The 16159-nt window shown below is 42.7% G+C and overlaps 1 protein-coding gene across 3 annotated transcripts in view; it reads right to left on the bottom strand.

Annotated features, from left to right (window-relative positions):
- MAPRE2 (microtubule associated protein RP/EB family member 2) overlaps positions 1-11830 on the bottom strand; it is a 146783-nt gene extending 134953 nt beyond the window's left edge. The window contains exons 1-2 of one of the 3 annotated variants that reach the window (XM_070220901.1): positions 10220-10397; positions 3489-3622 (exon numbers count right to left, since the gene is read on the bottom strand). In XM_070220901.1, coding sequence (XP_070077002.1) covers positions 3489-3602 — 114 coding nt within the window. In that variant the 5' untranslated portion in view covers positions 3603-3622; positions 10220-10397. Of the gene's footprint in view, positions 1-3488; positions 3623-10219 lie in introns of all 3 variants that reach the window. The other 2 variants (XM_023647658.2, XM_023647657.2) reach the window with 2 other exon arrangements.
- Between the last annotated feature and the right edge of the window lie 4329 nt (positions 11831-16159).

Raw genomic sequence — 16159 nt, 5'->3', positions numbered from 1 at the left:
CAGGCTCGATGTTACAGTGTATAGAACATACAATTGTTCTAGACACCCCGCACAGCTCACCTGCGTCAGATTGCTCAACCAGGTACACTCTGAAGGTGCCAAATGACTCTTACCAACCCCACCCGAGGCCTCAGGTCTGGGCAAATTACCATGAACAGCATCATCACAGACGCTCAGATAAGTGTTTTAGGACAGAAAGACAACCCGATACACTCTTCCACAAGAGATAAACCTGACCAACTCAATTCGACTCGAGTTGGTGTCCGTGGTGATGGTTAAGCAGAGCCAACAGACTCCTGAAGGGGAAAAGCCATGTATTCTTGAATATAATTATCCTCTTGTGGTCTGTGTGGCTAATTGTGAGAGCTGTGGGTAAGCAGTACCAGGGGCTTCGCGTTCTTTTCAAATAAGGCAAACAATAGCCCTATAGGACAGATGGTTCTTGTTTCTGGGCACAATTTGATTATAAAGCCCCAATCAGTCTCTTGCTACTTCAGAACAGCAGCCTTCAGGGCGGGGTCTCCCTGGATCAGCCTGTCCATCCCTGAGTTCACAGAACATTCCTTCCACGATAAAAAGACCAAGTGGTTCGTGAATATAGTGAAAGCTCCCTATGTTCAGTTGTTTATTTTAACGTGAGTTTAGAAACATCAGTGTAGAAGTACCTGCACTTGGTTGACAATTTTTTTTTAAAGATTTTATTTTTTTTCCTTTTTCTCCCCAAAGCCCCTGGTACATAGTTGTATATTCTTAGTTGTGGGTCCTTCTAGTTGTGGCATGTGGGACGCTGCCTCAGCGTGGTTTGATGAGCGGTGCCATGTCCGCGCCCAGGATTTGAACTGATGAAACACTGGGCCGCCTGCACAGGAGCGTGAGAACTTAACCACTCGGCCACGGGGCCAGCCCCTTGGTTGACAATTTTTAAACAAACATCTGGAAAAAAAATCACCAGGATTTGCTTTGAGAGTAGGCCTGGAGGAAATTTGTCATAGATGAGAGGCAGGATGGGGGAAAAGTCCTATCCTGAAATTTTATAGATAGGAAATGTGATTTTTTTAAAATGAAAAGTGACCTGTGGTATGAGTCAACACAAAAATATTGTAACACCTGTCAGAATTAGTTGTTTTGCAGCATTTCACCATTTATCTTTTCTAGCACCTACTGTTGTTCCTTATCTTCTCCTATGAGATAACTATTCTCTGTCTCTTCCCAAACGCTTACCAAAACCTGCCAGCTGCTCAATCCTCATACCAAGTGTAAAGTGTGGTTCCTCCCAGAGGTGTTGGTGTTCAATGTGTTAACAATTTAAGCAAAAGGGATAAAGTTCCAGCAGTGAACTTTCAGAAATTACTTGCAGGGAGAGAAGCATTCTCCCTTCCGCTCTCGGTATGTTTTCCATGGTAAACTGTGGACCAAGAGGGAACCCAACGGCAGACCAATGACCGAGAGAGCCCTACCTGAGTACCCCATTTCCCAGCTGGAAGAAAACTTTCGTCTGCATTTCTTCATCTACAAAGCAGTGGTGTCGGAAGATGATAAAACAATTCCAAATGTTGGATATGGAAAACAACATTCAACACCCTAAGGAAAATGTTTATGTGAAATACTGTTCAATGTGAATACAGACAATCAGAGCTTTACACAAAAATGAAAATAGTTGTTGTAACAGTTGCAAGAAGGTGGTGAGATTAGGAGTGCTTCCCCTCACTCATCTTTTTCACACTCCCACTAAGGGATTTTTGTCGTATTTATTAAAACAGCAACAGAAGGATAAATGAGTTTCTCCTCCACGTGCTGGAGGGGGGAATTCTGCACGGGGGTGTCTTTTAACAAAATGACCAAGCAGCTTGTTCCAATCTGGAGTTATGTGATTGGGTAAGATACAAAGCTCTTAATAACTGATTACAATTATGTAGTGATGTGGTTATGGCTACACAAAAATGTGTTTTCAAAGGAATAATATTTTATAAAGCGTTGAGGGGTTAAGAATACTAAAGCATGTTTTATAATCCATTAATAAGTTTTTCCTGGGGGAAAAAAATGCAAGAGGCATTGTGTAGAATTCTGGCAGAAAAAAAAGTCTTGGGTCTTTTGCCTTCACTGAGCAATGAGTGGCACCCTGATGAGAAATTCATCACGTGGCGTCCTGGGGTAAGTCGCTGTTCCCCAGTCAGGAGGAGAACTCTAAGTTTCTAAGGAGCAGAAGGGAGAGTTGTGGTTGCCATAGACATATAGCCACGAGCGACATGTTGATAAGACTTATACTGTATACTTCCATTCCCGGTTCCCAGACAGAACCTCAAAATTAACATCACCTTTCTTCCAAATTAGACACACTGCAGAAACCCACATCATACAGTATTTAGTCAATTGCCAGCCCTATCTGAAACAGATCACTGAATAATCTTACGACCACATCATCATACATAACAGCCATTATGAAGATCCATACACACGTTACCTAATTCGATCCTTACAAGAATCCTGTGAGACAATGCCAGACTCTATTGTCTCTTTTTGACAGAAGAGAAAACTCAATTTGAGAGATGCTGATGAAGGATGTTAAGTAACATCCCCAAGGTCACCCAGTCAGTCAAAGAGATAGTTCATTTAGTATTATTTCAACATGATATTAAACAAAAAGACCAATTTATATGTGAAAAAGTGACTCTTCTAGTTCAGGGCTTTTCAAACTTTAATGTGGATATGAATCATCTACAGATCCTGTTAAACTGAAGATTCTGATGGAAAAGGTCTGGAGTGGAGCATGAAATTCTGCATTTTAAGGTGCTCCCAGATGATGCTGATGCCGCAGGTCCTGGGACCTCCCTTGACTAGCAAGGCATCATTGGAATCCCTTGGGTTTGGACTTCAGTGCAATCGCCTGAGAGTGAATTTAGATTAGCAATGTCCTGTGGGCGTGGTTGATGAGTTTCTCAAGTTATCCCATCTAATTTAACAATTTACCTATTAAAAGCTCTGTGAAAGAAAATACCTTACGAAATAAAAAGATTGCTAATTTTATAACTCTGGTTTTGCTTTTTATTACCCCTCTTAATTAAGCGAACTGTGCAGAAAATTTCAGATAATGGCTTGCTTTTTTTCTTTATCAGGTGAAGGCAGCTCAGACATTTTAACTTTTTATCCCAGAAATATAGTCTCAGATCAGATATTTTACAGACCAGGAAAGCTAGTCATTTTGAGATTTACTGTGGGATAAGAATTGAGCTACAAAATTTAGCCAAAACAAAAATAAAATAAAACTCCAAACAACAACCAAAAAAAAAAAAAAAGAAAAAAGATGCCCAGTTAAATTTTAATTTTAGATAAAAAATTAATTTTTTATGAGCATATCCTATGCAATATATAGGACATACTTATACCGAAAAAAAAAAAAATCATTTGTTTCTCCGAAATTCAGATTTAACTGTGTCCTGTATTTTATCTGGGAATCTCAGATGGCAGTGTACCCCCAAATTCTAACTTACCTTGAAGTGCTGAAAGAGCAGAGGCTGAGACGGAGAATTAACAGACTCATTGACAGTGTTGTTCAACCTTCTAACTGCACGGAGGATTTCCTTCTGGATTTGCCAACACCACATGGAGCACTTGGTTATTATTGCTGTTGATTTGTGAAAACTCCTTTTAGGAGATTTGTGCCCAGAAGACCACACTTAAAAAAAGAGGCAGGCTGGAAGTTAAGCTACCAAGAGTCTCCTATCAATAGCTTCCTTCCCAGGAAAGGACCAGGTCGGGCAAAGCAGGAAGGTTGTGCCTCTCTTTTCCACTTTTGGAGGGCTGAAGACGGAAGGGCTCAGTGGAAAAATGGAGACAGCAGTTTCTTGGGTAGAATCCTGAAATGTTCTTCTTACTATATCAAATGTGGGCAAGTCGATTGGATTTAAGATTATCTTTGAAAGAAGGAAGGAAAGTGTAAGGTGGTTGCAGGGGCTCTCTCATCTCTTGCTTATTTGTTGTCGTAAGCAGGCTTTACCAGCTTTAAAAGAGACTAGGCCTCTGATTTCACCTTTTTTTTTTTTTTGCTTTTTCTCCCAAATCTCCCCAGTATATAGTTGCATATTTTAGTTGTGGGTCCTTCTAGTTGTGGCACGTGGGACACCACCTCAACATAGCTTGATGAGCGGTGCCATGTCCGCGCCCAGGATCCGAACCGGCAAAACCCTGGGCCGCTGCAGCAGAGTGTGCGAACTTAACCACTTGGCCACGGGGCAGCCTCCTGATTTCACTTTTATGTATGACAGCCAATAAAAAGTTTCAGATACTTTAGCAAACCTAAAAAGAATTGCCTCATTTTCCAGCTGCCTTTTCTTGCTTATTTTTCCTTCTACTGGCTTCAAATACCAATGGTTATTCCTGCCATGGTGTTTATAATTAATCCCAAGTTAGAACCAAGGTTTGTCTGTTAGCAAAATGCTTTTGACTTTTTGCCCCTGTTGAAGCAATTGACAATTATGAATTCCCTACTCTGGTAAAATATAGTGAATTCAATTAGTTCCTAACTGAGGAACAACTTTGTAGAGAACAAGTGATATATGTATGGCATAAGCTATATTAAACAAAATGTATTGAGTGAAAATGTGAAATCTAAATTATAAAGGAGGAAAGCTAATTTCACCTGAACTGGTTCCGAACCCGCTTAGCACGGGAGTTATACAGTCTGTCTTCAGTTGTCCCCAGGCCTCCCCCTCCCCCAGTTACTCCATCAGGAACAATGATGGGTTAAGTTACCTTGGGAGTTAGTTATCTATATCCATTACTACCAACAGTCCTAGGATTGTATTCAATATACACTTAAAATTTTTTGTTTTTAGAAATGATTTCGCTGATCTCAGGTACCTCAAACTTTACATTATTTATAATACATTGTTTGTTTTAGTGAAAAAGGAACCTCTCTTTTTTTTAATCTCTAAATTGCAGTTGTACTGATTCTGGAAGAGATGAGACCCTTAAATTTGCTCTATCAATCTAAGTGAAACTCATTTGCAAATAGTCTGCGGTATTAACGGGTCATCAAAAAGAGGAAGTTCTCTTAACTGAAGGAAATTTTATGAGTAAAATAAAGACAAGTTCCTATCAATGTAGTTATTGTTCTTTCAAATATTCTTTCTAGAATCTTAATAGTAATCTGTCCAGCCTTGGGCAGAAGGCAAGTAATTTGAATTTCTGAATCATAATCTAATCTATTTTTTTTGAGGAAGATTAGCCCTGAGCTAACATCTGCTGCCAATCCTCTTTTTGCTGAGAAAGACTGGCCCTGAGCTAACATTCGCTCCCACTTTCTCTACTTTGTATGTGGGATGCCTGCCACAGCATGGCTTGACAAGCGGTGCGTAGGTCTGCACCAGGGATCTGAACTGGTGAACCCCGGGCCAGCGAAGAAGAACTTAACCACTGTGCCACCAGGCTGGCCCCTAAAGCTTCAGGTTTTGATAGCTTACCATATAATAAAAATATCAAAGTTTGCACGTTTTGAAATTTCAAACTAAATTGTCCGTGATATTATGTCAACCTTTAGTAATGTAGGTGACTATATGTATATCTGCTTATTATTTATCATTGCCTTTATAAGTAGCAAGCAATTTACCTTAAATGTATACTTTAGAAGAATAGTGCTTTTTCCCAAATCAGCATTTCCACATCATGTTTTGTGTATGAAATGACAGTCAATGAAAAATTTCTAAATCTGAATAAATCCTCAAATTATGCCTTCATATACTGAGATGAGCACACAACTGACCTCACAGGTTGGAGAAGAAGGAAGTTCCTTCTGCTAAAGAGATAAGGCAAGTGTCACCCTGGGCTTGCTGTCCAGGGTGTGTTTTCCCATTTTCTAGAACTCTGGAAACGATGATGTAGCTCAGTGTAAGTTAGTATCGCATTGTTGGGGCTTGTTTAGGTTCAGAAGTTTTACAGTTGACCGTATCACTAAAATTCATGTATTATTTAGAAATATGCTGCTTTTGCAAAGTAAATGCACACAAAAGGGGAACATGAAATGAAACCATCTTTAGTGATTATGGACCTATATTTGGAAACAAATTTTTTCCCTTCTCTAAAGGGAAAAAAACTGAAAAAAGACTGAGGCTTTATGTGAGCTAATTCTCATTTAAAACTAAAATGTGTTGGGGTCGGCTCCATGGTGTGGTGGTTAGGTTCAGTGCACTCTGCTCTGGCCACTCGGGTTTGTGGGCCTGGGTCCTGGGCGTGGCCCTATATCACTTGTCAGCCATGCTGTGATGGTGACCCACATATAAAGTGGAGGAAGATTGTCACAGATGTTGGTTCAGGGTTAATCTTCCTCAAGCAAAAAAGAGGGGAAGATTGGTAACAGGTGTTAGCTCAGGGCTAATTCTCAGAAAAAACAAATAAACGAAACTGAAGCATGTTGAACTAGAATATATCAGTAGCACAAAAGCAGCCAGAGACAAGAGGTAAGCAAACAAGCATGGCTGTAGTCCAACAAAAATATTTTGGACACTAAAATTTGAATTTCATATAATTTTTAAGGGTCCCTCAAAATTTTTCTTCTTTTGATATGTTTTCAACCATTAAAAGATACAAAAACAAATCTTAGTTTGCAAGCCATGCAAGGATATGGTGGGCCATGGTTTGCTGATTCCCAGAACAAATGGAGCCATGGGTTTCAACTCAACAGAAGCTTAAAGCCAGTGTATGAAGCTTGTCAATAGGCATTTTTGAAGTGTGTAGATTATTAGGTTTGTTGGAAGCAAATTTATCAACGATTGTATTCTATAAGGCCCTGGTATAACAAACCACAATTTGGAATACTTCTCTTGAAATTTATGGTTTCAAATCTGAAGTAAAAATTTTGTGCAATTAATAGATTTGAAATACTATAGCTAGATTTCCCTCATTAAGGAGAATAAATTCACTTTAAATGTTTAGGATGGTTGCAGGTGAATACGTAAGAGAGTTGGATGCTTTCTTCGTGGTCTCCCTGCAGAGAGCCTACCATGGGTGGAAGGTGCTGCGAGGGAGACATTTCTGCATCAGTTGGAGGACTATTAGTAAAGACGCTGTCCAGGGCATTTAAGCTTCTGTTGGATGGTATGACTGTCTATGAAGGGCCCTAAAACAAGAGAGCTGATGCTTCCATGATTTGGGCGAAAATTTTAAAACTTCTTACTTGGGTTATCTGGATAAGAAGCTAATGATGGCTCAGACAGTTTGGGGTTGGCCTAGTCCAAGGGTTGATTATTTTATTATTTTTTTATTTTTATTTTTTCTTTTTCTCCCCAAATCCACCCCGTACATAGTTGTATATTTTTCAGTTGTGGGTCCTTCTAGTTGTGGCATGTGGGACGCCGCCTCAGCGTGGCCTGACAAGTGGTGCCACGTCTGCACTCAGGATCAGAACCGGTGAAATCCCGGGCCGCCAAAGCGGAGCACATGAACTCAACCACTCGGCCACGGGGCAGCCCCCTGATTATTTAAGAATAAAGTCAGTAACAGCATGATGTATGTGAGTAGTTTCTCTTATTTTAAGGAGAGAGAGGATAATTAGAACTGAGCTTGTCTAGCCAAAACCTCCAGGCAAGATTACATCAAAACCTATTTAGAAACAGCAGTATGACATAAGAGACACCGGAAAAGGAGTCAGGACCTCAGGTTTCTCACCATTAAGTGATCTTTGGAAGATCATTTAATTTTTGGACTTACTTATGCTATGTGGCACATGGGAATACTATCTTCCCAATTATATTTAGGCCCTGATACATTAATAAGACTAAAGGGCTGTATAAATTTAAGGTAATAAGACTGGGTGGTTCTCAAAAACTTCAGAGCTTCTAAAACTGAGATGACACCATTCTTTCTGCCTCACCCCTTTTGGCCTAATTATAAATATGACAGAGGTGGTTTATACCATCCTCTGATTAGTCTGGATTAGTGACATTTTTCTAGACTAGCTTTCAGCCTTTCAATATCTTAGACCTCCCAAAAAAGGGGTTGAAATTTCAGAAATACATCCGGAGGGCCTTTTCTAAGCCACACAGAAATGAGAATGGGTTCGTTTACATCATTTTGGCCTTTGGGAATCCTTAACATTTATCTTTGGTGGTATCTGTCAAAGAATACATGCAACTTTCCATTTGAAAAATGCTGGCTATTTCAATGTACTTTTGTTATCGTTCATGTAGGCCGATGACAATAGAAGCTGCTTAACTATTAACCTGACATTGGTGCTACTCTGAAATAACTCTCCTAGCTGAATGAGTTCCTTTAGGCATCCACATAGTTGGACATGTGTTTTCTCCATAATAAATAAATGGGTAGAGAGCCAACTTTTGTGAAGTGAATCTTCCACCCTGAGAATGTGGTTAAGTGTTATAACAATTATTGGCTATGATCAGAATGCTAAATTGTTTTGTGTAAAAATGTAAGTGAGCAAATGAGCTACTATTTCACAGCAATTAAGCATTGTAACAGAACTTTGGTTCCTACATATCCAGAACGTCTGTCTTGGAAAATAAAACAATGTACTCAGGATGATTTGCATACGAATGTTCTCCCCATCTTCCAATAATGCTCAGTATAAACAAGCAGCATCCACAACAGGAAAGACCCTGTGCTCTGTGCTATGGGGGCTGCAGACATAAAGGCCCCTAAGAGATAATAGAATATGAAGCAGGGTACATAGATGTGACGAGAGATTCTAACAAAGTTCAATGACTCACTATAGTGAATGCTTGCTTTGTGTCAGGTACTGTCGTCCCCGCTTAAGGAGACTGAGAATGGGGAAGAAAGCAGAGAGAGCCATGGGGATATAAAGAATAATGAAGAAAGGAGAGGTATAAAAATTGAAGTTAATAGCAATAAAAATAAGAAAAATACGTTTATTTAATAAACCGTGTACATCTTTAAACAGGTTATCTTATTAGGGTCATGTCTTGGGGATGATTTTTTTTTAAAGCAAGGAATCTTTGGTTAATAGCAAACTAAATTTCATGTAAAATGTTAGGTGTAACCATTTCTATTTAAATTGATCCTTTAATCCACCCCTGAATGTGTAATTAAACAGTATTTGACTTTTTTGTATTCAAAACTTATGTACTGCAAATTCATCCTCTCCACTTCGCATAACCGAAATAACCCAAACCAGTTCACACTTTCCCAACAGTTTTTTACATGCTTCCACCAAGGAAATTACAAGATGTCTAAATGGCTTTATGTCCTCTTTCTAACAGGAGAGAGCATTATATGAAGCAGGGAGAATAGGGCGCTGGAAAAGGGAGCGGCTCCTATAAGGAAATAGCTCCTGATCAGATATTCAAATGTACTTTTGAAGGTGTGCGCCTCAATAAACTGCTCTATGTAATTACTTCTTATTCTCCGGGCTCCGCCCTGAAGTGCAGCCTGCTGACTCACCAGGGCTGCTCCCGGTTAGTTTCTGTTGGGTGTCCCCACTGCCTGCTACACGTGAGTCATCACGGGTATGAAAGTTTCTACCCGTCTCCTTAACAACCGTGCAGAAGCCCAGCACTGACAGTGAACTTCGATCTTCCCAATAAGAGCCAGACCCTCGGCAGAGAGGGTAAAAAATGATGTGGCAGGTGTCATGGCCAGCCAAGCTGCCAGATGACAGTCCCCAGTCCTAGGGTGTTGGTCTTCGCACCCCAGTTTCAGCGTCTTTTCCCCCACCCACCCAAGTAGTTAAACTGGCATCTTGTCTTGCTATGCCTGCAGCTTCTGGCCACTGAACTGCTCGTTTTCGTCAGTTCTCAAACTTGGCTGCGCAATGGAATCATCTGGAGATTAAAAAAAAAAAAAAAGAAGGAAGATGCCTGGCTCTCATCTCCAAACAGTCTGATTTAAATGGGTTTGGATGAGAAATAGACATCAGGAGTTGTCAAAGCTCCCCACGTGATTCCAATAAGCAGCAAAGTTTGGGAACCTTTGCTTGGAGAAGCATCATTCTCTCCACGCAAGTGAAACCCACCAGTTAAGCTTACCTAATGACCACTTGGTGGGCTCCTAAACCTCCTATCTTTGAGATTCTGACACATAGCCGCTGACACCTAATTAGTTAGGCAGCAAAGAACGCTGGCTAAAGCAAGGGTGCATTTCCAGAAGGGACACTGGCTAGACAAGGACCCTCCCCCCGCTTTGCTTGCTAAAATCTTAGCTAAATTGAGTGTCCAAGAGAAGCATCTCAAATCTTGCTATTCTTCCGGTTTACCTTTTGGTCTCTGTTCTGTTTCATCCCACAGTGTCTTGTTCAGCAAAGTTGTAAACCTCAGGTCTTCTCAGATTAGAAGCAGGTGCTGCGTCAAACCTCAACCAAGACAGGACTGCACGCTTCACCCCGGCTGGGACCGAACCGCCGGCTCGCAGCGCGGCCTCAAGGCAGATACTATGCTAATCAAAAAAGTTCTTCCGTCTCGTCGCTGGCGGGCGGGTGCAGGTTTGAACACTTAACCCTTGATTTTACGTGACAGCACTATAGTGCGTTTAGTGACCTCCTCACGCCTAGTGCGTCTTGACCACGTTCCATGTTTTTGAAGGAGAGGACGTGAGCAAGTGGTGGAGAAAAACCGCAGGGAGGGCACAGCAGTGTTGGCTGCTGCTGAAGTGAAGGGACGGCTAATGTTTGGAATATTAATTACTCCACGCGCTACTGACCCAGCGAGGACTAGCAGAAGGGGACTAGGGGTTAAGACAAAGGCTCCTCCTGATCAAATGGCTGCAGCGCCCCTTCCTCTGAGGTTACAGCTCTGCCCTCTGCGCTGGGCAGCCCTTAGCACGGGACTGGCAAAGTGACTCAAGGGGTGACCAAATCCACCAGCCCTTTTGAGGTCGTAAGTCTGCTTTACCGAGCGCTCCAGGTTCAGCGGGGAGAGCCATTCTGTGCCCACCCCTCCTCCTGGCCCTTTGTGGGATTTCTGGCCTCGGCGCAGCCCTTCTAAGGGTGGGCTGAAAAATTTCCCACAGAAGCACTGTGCGGAGTCGCTAAGAAGCCCTCGCCCTGTGCGCAGGGTGCTCCCTGCAGAAGAACCACTTGGGCTCAGAATAATAACCCGCTCTCTTTCCCGCGAACCCGGCTCCCGAGTCCCAGGAGCACGATCAGAAGTCAGAGTCGGAGTGGGGAGTGGTGGGGCTCATCTCTGCCGGAGGGGAAGCACCGGGGCGAGAGCAGGGCCGGGGGTCCAGCGTTTGCTCCCCAGCCTGCGGGCGCCGGAGCGCGGCACTTCCTGGTCTGCCCCGAAGCGCGCAGCCCCTGCCAGCGCCCCCAGTTCTCAGTCCCGGAGCCCCAACTCTGGCTCCTCTAGGTCCGTGCGCCGCGGGCGCGCACCCGCAAGACTCCCTTCTTCACCAGCGCCAAGTGTCACTGTCCTGGACAGCCTTGGCCCTCACCCACCGAGACAGTCCACTTTGCTTCTGCCAGCGTGGCAGCCCCGACTCCCTCCCCTTCCCGGGGTACGCAGCGCTGGGGCCCCGAAGGAGAGATGAGGCCCGCGGGAGCGCGGCGGCTGCATACCCAGGGGCCGCGCCGCCGACCCCTGCGCAACTTCTTGCTGGGCTCAGAGACCCCCGGTCCGGCTGGTTCCACGACCGGCCGGCTGCAGCCCCCGGGCGGCGAGTGGAGGCGCGGCCAGGGTCCGGGCTGGGAGGGACTGCGCCAGGGCAGGGGGTGTGGGGGCGCGCCAGGGCGGTACCGCTTTAAATGCACTTGACTCACCTGCTCCGGCGCTGTCGCCTCCTTCCTCTACTGACAGCTGGGGGCTTTGTTTTCTCCACCCACCCGGCCTGCTGCGCTCCGCCCCCACCGCCCCACGTGACTTGCCTTCTGCCACTGCCACTGCTCGGTGAGTCCACCCGAGAGAGCCCAGCCAGCGCCACTCCTTCGCGGGGGTGCGGGGTGCAGGTGGGCACCCCAGTTGAGGAGAGGGCCAAGTAGATCCGAGTGACCCACCGGCGGGTCAGTTGGAAGGTGGCACGCTGGTTAGGGCCCTAGGAAGCCGGGAAGAGTTGGTGACACGGAATAAAGTGCCAGCCGGTGAAATGAGCTGGGCTATTGGGCCCCACCCGAGAGGGAAGAGGCCAGCACGGCTTGGAGAGGGGCTTGAAAAGGCGACGCCACACCGTGAATTAAGCACCTGTCCCTGGGGGAGTCCTCACACCATCCGGCATGCACCTGCTTTTTACACCAAGTGTTTGTATTCATACCTGGGGAACACTTGATGAGGGGCAAACTAATTTTGTCATGAACATTATTAATTACAGCAGGTAATTCCAAGCCGAACGATACGATGAACAATGCAATAACACCATTTTATTGAGGTTTTAAATCTGCTTTTCTGGTGTGGGTGACACTCAGATTCTATTTGGAAAGTGGAATCCAGGCTGGAGAAGCTAACTCCAGATTATTGATGTGGGCACTTGTCCATTTGGAACAGCACCCATTTTTAATGAAATGAATTGAGAAAAGTGTCTGGCTTCAGGACCCAGCTCAGGATCTGCTGCTTCTGGAAGTGGTCCCAACCCTTGCTGATCTCCACTGTTTGCAACTGCAAGAAGCTGTTGTCCGAGTCCTTCCTTTTGCCCTTGGAGAAGACGTACAGACCTTTTTTTCCCCCAAATTGCCACTCAGGGGAAAGATTGTCTCCATCTCCCCAGCAGCTGTTAAAGTGAAGTCTGCATAGTGGAGTGACTTAGCACAGTGCTTTCCAGACTCTCATGCGTGGAGGAATCACCTGGGGGCCTTGTTTTATAACCAGATTCTGATTGTGTGAGTCTGGGGTTGGACCTGAGATTCTGCTTCTCTAGCAAACTCCCAGGTAATGTTGGTGCTGCTGGTTTGAGGACCACACTTTGAGTAGCAAGGCTTAGAGCACCCACTTTGGCATTGACCAGGCTATTTTGAGTCCTGACTGCACCACTTCAATAGCTGTGTGACCTTAGGTGAGTTTCTCAACATTTAAACTTCCCAAACTGTAAAATGGGGATGATACTAGTATCCACTTCAGTCTTGAAGATTAAGTGAGAAAACTTGTACAAAGCACCGAGTATAGTGCCTGGCATATAGAAAATGTTAGCTAGTTAACTCTTGGGGTCATCCTTGCAGGAGCATAAAGTCCAACGTACTCAGAAGGGGAGCAGTGTATGAAATGGGCACAGGGGATGAGGCAGCCAGCCCAAGATTGACAACTACTCTCCTGTAGTGCCTACCAGGGGTCAGATGTGTAGAATAAGGTTATTGAATAGATGAACGACTGTAATGGAGAGCAAATTGTACATGTTTAAAAGTTCTGGTTCTTCTGCAAAACTTTAAATCTTGATAAATTAGTTCTGGGACTTTGATTAAAAAGTCATTTTGCTTTTTATAACAGATAATGTCCAGCTGCCTGTCGGATGGGTAATCTATTTTAATATCTGAGAGAGTAAATGGATTGTTAAGGAGAAGTACATTTTTTATCCTCATTAAAAACCTTGAAATTTAAATTTAAATGCATTTATTAATGAAGATATGGTATTCTTAGCTCTCAAAATGAATGGGTATTGTCATCATAGGTCTCATAAATCCCTTCCTTGCTTTGCCTCTCTGCCCCCCACATATGAATGTTTCCTGAGACTCATTTCTTGGCTTTTTGTTTTTCTCACTTTCTGCCATTTCCCTTGGAAATTTCATTCATGTCTTATGTTCAACTTTCAAGTGTGTGGAGATTATTTCTGAATCTATACCCACATTCTTAACTTGTTTCCAAGCACCATTTCTGCATTACTGATTACTTGCTAGGCATTTCCATTCAATTTCCTACTAGCATAGAAGTTTCAGTGAGTTCTAAATTAAACTCCTTCCTCCTCCCATGAAATGGACACCTACTTGGTAATAAATCAAGATGGTGATTTGCATTGGGAAGCCCTCAGTGCTAATTCAGGGACCTGGCAAGGGTGTAGGATACACAGTATGATTATCCCAGCTTCCTTCTGGCTGCTCCCAGATATTTCTGTGAGATTTTGCCTACAACAGTGACTGGTGCCGACTTATGTATGAACACAACTTACTGGTGTAACAGCTATGTATGTAGCTATGGGCTGCTGGATGAATGGTAATCAGTGTGAACTGAGCTAGTGAGATACTCCATCAGTCAGGGTAGGCTAGCTTATGCTGCTGTAATGAATAGCACTCAAATGTAAGTGGCTTAGTATGATAAAAGTTAATTTCCTCCTCATGCAAAATCTTCAGGAAGCTCTCAGGGTGACTCGTCATTCTAGTCTCTTCGTTCCTATGACCCCTCCATGAGCACCATGGCAAGGGAAGAGAGTATTAAAAACTGTGCACCAAACCTTAAATGTTTTCACCCAGAAGCAACACAGATCACTTCTCACACTTCACTGGTCAAAGGAAGTCACGTAGTCATTACCTAACTTTAAGGGAGTATGTACTCAGAAGGAATGGGAAAGTAGAAATCCTGGTGAGCATGAGTAATGTCTACCATAGGGATCCATGTTACATAGGAGGGTTAGGGATACCATTAAACTGAAAACAGTCTAGTTACAGTGGAGGGTGAGCACAGATTGCCCTCTGTGTTGGAGGAAGGTACCTAGTTGTATGTGGAGTTTCTCTTTGGAGAAACATTATCGTTGTTATCATACAATATTATTATGTAGAAAGACACTTAAGAGTGAAAAATCCTGTCCCTCTGCCTGTCAGGGTCACCTGATGATTTAGCCAAGGTTAGTCTTCTCCAGGCACTGATCATCCAAACTCTTCTCTGACACAGGAGCTTGCATCTTGATTATACCCCTGGGGATGCACCAACTGTTAAATAAGTAAGGTTACATCAACACAAGCAAATTAGCTAATTTTGCCGACATCGATGGTCATTGTCTATTTGAGGATTGAATGGATGTCTATGAAGAATGCAATACTTCAGCAGGATCAGATTGTCCCATGTTTCTCCTATGGTTGTCTGAATTATGCCTTTGACAAAGAATATTTTGTCTTCAAGGGAATGTTGAAATGTAGGCTTATAAGTAAAAATCAGTTAAACAGGGGGAAAGATCACTCACATCGATGTGAGAAAAATAAAATCATGGTTTTCAATAAGCTTTTGGCCTTCTTTCTCCAAAGATCAGAGATTCTATCAATTAAACTTGTTTCTTACATCTCCAAGCGCTTCATGTGTTTAAAAGAGATAAAGCATTGATGAATCCTGTAAGCTCTAAAATGCTATTCAGATATAGGATGTTATCATGTGTTGCTGGGCACTGAATAGTGCCCTTGATCTCAACAGTTTTATGTTGTTTCTGCCCACATCCATCAGTGGCATCCTTTTTAAAACATTTACCTCTTATAAAACTGTTCCCAAATAAATATTTTTACATAAAATCAGCGTCTTCCTAAAACAATATTCTGAGAGCTTCAATCATATATTTCCACAAATATCCAACATGAGGGATTAAAAAGGAGAGGCAGGTTTATCAATTAATATTTTAAACTATTTGTTCAAATCCTTTTCATTTTATCTGATTTATTATTAGCTTCGAGTCCTTGCTAAGATATAATACTGCTTTAAGTATAAATCATAACCTCAAGAGATATGCTACAGTGAACCACTTATAAATGTATTGGTACTACCATGTAAGACTGAGATGGAAGTGTTCATTACCAAGATATGATAGCATTTATCAAGATGAATAGTAAAGGTGGCATAAGATGACAGCTTCACAGGGATCACTGCCTTGTGATGACTCTAGTGTCTAGTTATGGAGCAAATGTTGAAATAAAAAGTAATGCCACCTTCAAAGCATTGTGTGAGCTCTTATGAGTAAATATTTGTGAGTTCGCTATAAAGTATCATAATTTTATGGATGAAGTAAAGGAAAGAGTTTAAATGGCTCACCTAAGTCCTAATTTCTAGCTATATCCACTAGCAAAAACTGCTGCCTCCAGTAAGATAATATAGAATGGCAGAGAAAAATATGCTTACTATATAATATAGATGCTTGATTTCATAGCTATGCTTAATGTACATCAAAAGGAGCAAAATGTTACCTTGGCTCATGCAAAGTTGTGTAAAAGAAGTGTTTATGATTTTATACCACATTGAAAAAACCCCATATACAAAGAAATAAGTTGGATCTATATATGCTGCTTAGAACAGATGTGGAATAG

This window comes from Equus caballus, chromosome 8 (genome assembly GCF_041296265.1).
Source record: "Equus caballus isolate H_3958 breed thoroughbred chromosome 8, TB-T2T, whole genome shotgun sequence".
NCBI lineage: Eukaryota > Metazoa > Chordata > Mammalia > Perissodactyla > Equidae > Equus > Equus caballus.
This window is presented reverse-complemented; position numbering and strand designations above follow the sequence as displayed.